Source organism: Elephantulus edwardii, unplaced genomic scaffold, assembly GCF_000299155.1.
Source record: "Elephantulus edwardii isolate Elephantulus edwardi_28Jun2011 unplaced genomic scaffold, EleEdw1.0 scaffold00030, whole genome shotgun sequence".
Taxonomy (NCBI): domain Eukaryota; kingdom Metazoa; phylum Chordata; class Mammalia; order Macroscelidea; family Macroscelididae; genus Elephantulus; species Elephantulus edwardii.
The window spans coordinates 13,852,715-13,857,769 of NW_006399780.1; the positions used below are offsets into that span (position 1 = coordinate 13,852,715).

General features: G+C 40.3%; 1 protein-coding gene across 1 annotated transcript; it reads right to left on the bottom strand.

The window, feature by feature from the left end:
* Positions 1-2,718: 2,718 nt before the first annotated feature.
* Positions 2,719-3,078, bottom strand: LOC102844711 (40S ribosomal protein S20-like). The gene has a single exon (XM_006883844.1). It carries the CDS (start codon positions 3,076-3,078, stop codon positions 2,719-2,721), a length of 360 nt encoding a protein of 119 aa, XP_006883906.1.
* Between the last annotated feature and the right edge of the window lie 1,977 nt (positions 3,079-5,055).

Sequence of the window (5,055 nt, forward strand, 5' to 3'; positions counted from 1 at the left end):
ATTGTCCATCTTTTTCTCTGGAGCCTCTGGTAGACTCCAACCAAAAGATGGGCATGATCAGTGGCTTGGCAGGACACCTTGTCACTGTACTATAGTAGTTATATGGTGACTTAGATGGCTCCCCTCCGTCTGCTTCCTATGTCTCTTCTCTTTTACAGGAGATAACTCTCAGATTGGATTAGGACCAGCTATCTTAGTCATCTAGTATTTTTATAGTAGAGACACTACAAGTGGATGGTGGTAACAAACAGAAATTTATTCTTTTCTAAATTAAGAGACTAGTAGTACAAATTCAAAACCATCAGGGGTGGCTTCCACTTCCTAAACTTCTAGAAACTCTATGAACTTTGATAAATGACGATCGTTCTAGAAAGGCTTCAGACCTTTTGTTCATAGGGTCGCTATGAGTCGTGCTTGACTAGAGGGCAATCAACAACAACAACAACAACTTTAGGTAAATCCAAGTAAAATGAAATCAACACCTAAGGTAGTAGCTGTCAAGAAGTCAAAAGAAGTGTTGCACTGGGAAAATCTGTTGTCAAGAACCTCTCCAAAGTTCAAAAGAACTAGATGTCAGTTTAAAGATTAAGGTGTGTCTGATCCATACTGTAGTATATAAAGTTGGACATGGACTAAGGATAACAGTAGAAGAACCAATGTCTTTGAGGTGTGGTGTTGGAGAATATTGAAGATCCTATTGAGTACCAAAAGAAAAACAAGTACACCTTGGAGAGGCTGCAGCCAAGGTGCTCCTTGGAGGGAAGGGTTGTTAAACTCCACCTCACATTCTTTGGGCATATTGCTAGAAGAGGTCAGTCTTTGGAAAAGGATATCATACTTGGAAAGGTAGAAAATCAGCAAAAGAGGAAAAGATAGATGACCTAATGACTTAATGAGATGGATTGACCTAGATGAGAGGGATCAATGGGCTCAAGTATAGTAGAAATTTTGAAAATGGCGCAAGATAAGGCAGGGTTCACGTCTACCATTTATAGGGTTGCTGTGAGTCATGGTTGACTCAACAGCACCTAGCAACAACAACGACAAAGATTAAGACTTGAATACAGCTTTTTGGGAAATACCACTGAACTTCCATGTGAGGCCCTACCTTTCACCTAAAGGAGAAGTTGACTAGGAAATGAGAACATCTTTGGGTCTTCCACAGGGCGAGCCTTTTGCAAAGAGTAGAGGACAAAAAATGAGGACTTCTATAAGCTTATAAAATCAGGTCTTTTTCACTTTACAGGAGGAAAGAGGTGAACAACAAAATTGTCTTCTATTAACTCATAAAAACAAGTCTCAATGTGGCTTGCCAGATTTCAGGCATCACCTTGGCAAAGTGGTCTGCTCAGTATGGACACAGCTGAGCCCAGAACTGAAGTCTCTGCTATTTAATTAGTGTGATTTGGTTGACAATTCTTTAAAGCCATCAGGCCCAGGAGACTGTTGGTAATGCAGAGAAAGGGAATTTTTGCCCTACTTATTCCTCTTAGAAAGGAAAATCTTATTCATCAGTGTTTTCCCCTTTTAATTTCCACGTTAAACTTGTGCAGAAATTATCAACTCCTGTCATAAATAAGGAGTCTCTGGGTGCAAATAGTTAACATGTTAAGTATTAAAAGGAAAGCCTGGCAATTCAAGTCTACTAAGAGAATCCTTGAAAGAAAGGCATGGCAGCCCACAGCTGAAAAGCCAGCCATTGAAAGCCATAGAGTGCAGTTTTACTCTGACCCACATGGGCTCACTATGATTCAAGAATCAACTTGATGGCAACTCGTTGTTTTGGCTTAGTTCATATAAATTAACCCAGCAGAGGCTCTAGTAGATGAAGTAGATTAAGATTCCTTGGAAACAAATATTGTACAGTAAAGTATTGTTACGATTTCACATCAATAATTAACCCTCACTTAAGAAGTGGATTAACACCATTTATAAGAATGAACCTAAGAATGTGTTGGAAAACAGCCTCTACAAGATGTATTGGGACAGAGCCGTGATAACAGATTCACAAACTCTGGCCAATAGACCAGATATTCTGTTGTTTCGCAAGCTTAATAAAACAGAAATGCTCACTGCTATTGCTTTCCTACTAAATAGACATTTACTAAGAACATATGCAGAGAGGATAAATAAGTATGTGGGCTTGACAGAAATTGGAATGAAAGCAGACTTGAGGGGGGACAAAGAGAAATCTAATTAATTTCTGTACCAAGCATAGATTTTATAGAATAAAAGTGAACATTCATTGTAGGTGAGCCCCAGTTTAAAGACAAAAGTTTTATATACATCTAGGCAGTTTCTCCTTCAAGGAGAAGGAATGATGGATAATCAAGATGTACTTTGTTGTTTTGTGCTATTGAGGCAAAACCAACCCAAAGCTCACCCTCTAGCAGATTTTCAGAGGTTGTCGATCATGCAGGAGGAGATTGCTCATTTCCAAGTGGCAACTGGTAGATTCAAGGTGTCTGACTTTGGGTTGGCAGCACATCTCCTTGTCCACTAGGCTATCACAGTTCCCTAGAAGTATTTGTTGTTGTTGTTGTTGTTATGTGCTGTCGAGTCGCCTGTGACCCATAACGACCCTACATATAGCAGCTCTGAATCTGGCCCTGTCCTGAGCCAATCTCACCAGTTCTGACAGACCAGTCCCCATTTCCCCAGTCATTGTATTTTTTTTTTTTTTTACCAACGGATAGTCAATTTATTAAAATAGTTGATTTAGGCATCTGCAATGGTGACTTCAACCTCTACTCCAGGCTCAATGCTGATGGAGGTGATCTGTTTGACAATCTCAGAAGGACTGTGTAAGTCAATGAGTCGCTTGTGGATCCTCATCTGGAAACGATCCCAGGTCTTGGAACCTTCCCCACAAGGAGTCTTCCTTGTAGTGATTCTCAGAGTCTTGGTAGGCATCCTGACCGGTCCCTTCACCTTCAGGTTCTTCTCCTTTGCGCCTCTCATCAAATCGGCACACACCTTCTCCAGGGATTTTACGTTGTGGCTGGTTAGGGTAATCCTAATTCGGTGAATGGCCACCTCTGGTTCCACAGACGTCTTTCCGGTGTCCTTAAAAGCCATGGCTGCGGCGCGGCTTCCTGACCGACTTGTTCCCGAGAGAGCGAACAGCGGTGAGTCAGGAGCAGGAGTGGGAGAACACCACAACCCTGCAAAAGCTACCGCGTCTTCCTTAGAGAGCCAGTCATTGTATTAATCCATCTAATCTGGGATCTTCCTCTCTTGCACTGTCCACCCACCCTTTCAAGGATGATGTCCTTCTTTCCTGGCTGTGTGCACAAAAATACATGAGACGAAGCTTCAAAATCCTAGCCTCGGAGGGGAAACTTGGTTTCACCCTCTTCAAGACAGATCTATTTGTTTTCTCGGCAGTCCACGGTATGTTCAAGACTCTTCTCCAGCACCACAACTCAAAGACATCTACTGTTCTTCTGTCATCCTTAGTCATTGTCCATTGTCCAGCTCTCTGACACATTGCAAGTAATTGTGAAGACCATGGCCTGGATTAGGCGCACCTTAATCTCTAGACAGACATTGCTGCTTTTCAGCATTCTGTAGAGGTGTCTGACAGCAGAATTTCCCAATGTAATTTGTCTTTTGATTTCTTGATTGCTGACGTTAAGAATGTTGATTGTGGAGTCAACCAAGCTGTAATTGTTAACAGCCTCAATCTCTTCTCCATCTGTTATAGTGCTGCCAATTGACCTAATGGTGAGAACCTTTGTCTTCTTAATGTTAAGGTCCAATCCATACTGAAAACTACAGTCCTTGACCTTCTGCAGCAAGGGCTTCAGGTCTTCTTCAGTTTTAGGAGGCAAGGCTGTGTCATCTGCATAAAGTACGTTGTTGATGACTCTTCCTCCAATCCTGATGCCACATTCCTAATAAAGCCCTGCTTCCGGAATGATCTGTTCTGCATATAGATTGAAAAGGTATGGAGACAGGATGCATCCCTGACACACTTCTTCCCTGATTTTGAAATTTGACTATCTTATAATTCAAATAAAATAACAGGCTAGTGCATAGTCTAATAATTTATTTAAGCAATGTGGTTTAGATACATACCTATGCATGCATTTTCTGCATGTATTTGTACTTAAATGAAAAGACCTTTTCTTTTAAATGCCAGTGTGGAAGACCATATTTTCAGTTTGGGTCTTACTAAACTAACATTATTCACATATTTTTCTATCACACTCCTTCTATATTAAGGTTTGATTCTTGAACAAAATGGGTATTTCAGAGATGATAGACTAAATGTTCTTATAGTACATGCTTTCTAAGCTCTAATAGACATGAAAATAAGTGACAGCAACATTATTAGCATCAGGGGACTTTATTCTTTAAAAGAAAAGAAATAATCCTCGATAGCTTGCTTGTCATCATTATAAAGCTCTACCTTTGACCTTTGGGCCAGAGAAGACTGAATAAAGCTCTATTTTAACTGCATGACACCTGTATTATTTGAAACTCTTTATTAAATCCCATAACCCATTTAGTCATGAGCTGTTTACTCAGCATACAGAATGAATAGGTATGGAGAAAGGATACAACCTTGATACCCATCCTTTCTGATTTTAAACTGTGCAGTGTTCCTTTGTTCCATTCAGACAACATCTTCTTGGTCGAGGTATAGATTTTGTATGAGCACAATTAAGTGTTCTGTGATTCCCATCACTCTCAATGTTAGCCATATTTTTTATGTTCCACACAGTCAAATGTCTTCATATAGTCAACAAAGCACAGATAAACATTCTTCTAGTAGTTTCTGCTCTGGCCAGAATCCATCTGACATTAACAATGATATTCCTGGTGCAAGGCACCTCCTAAACCCTGCTTGAACTTCTAGCAGTTCTCTGTCAGTGTACTGTTCCAGGCATTTTTGGACGATCTTCAGCAATATTTTGCTTTCAAATAATATTAATGCTATTGTTGGATAATCTCTACATTCTGTGGGATCAAGTTTCATGGGAATGAGACCAAATATAGATCTCTTCCAATCAATCAGTCAGGCAGCTGTCTTCCAAATTTCTGTGCATA

Excerpts from the sequence above, each read along its gene's own strand:
- LOC102844711 (XM_006883844.1), bottom strand. The coding sequence starts at position 3,078 with ATGGCTTTTAAGGACACCGGAAAGACGTCTGTGGAACCAGAGGTGGCC.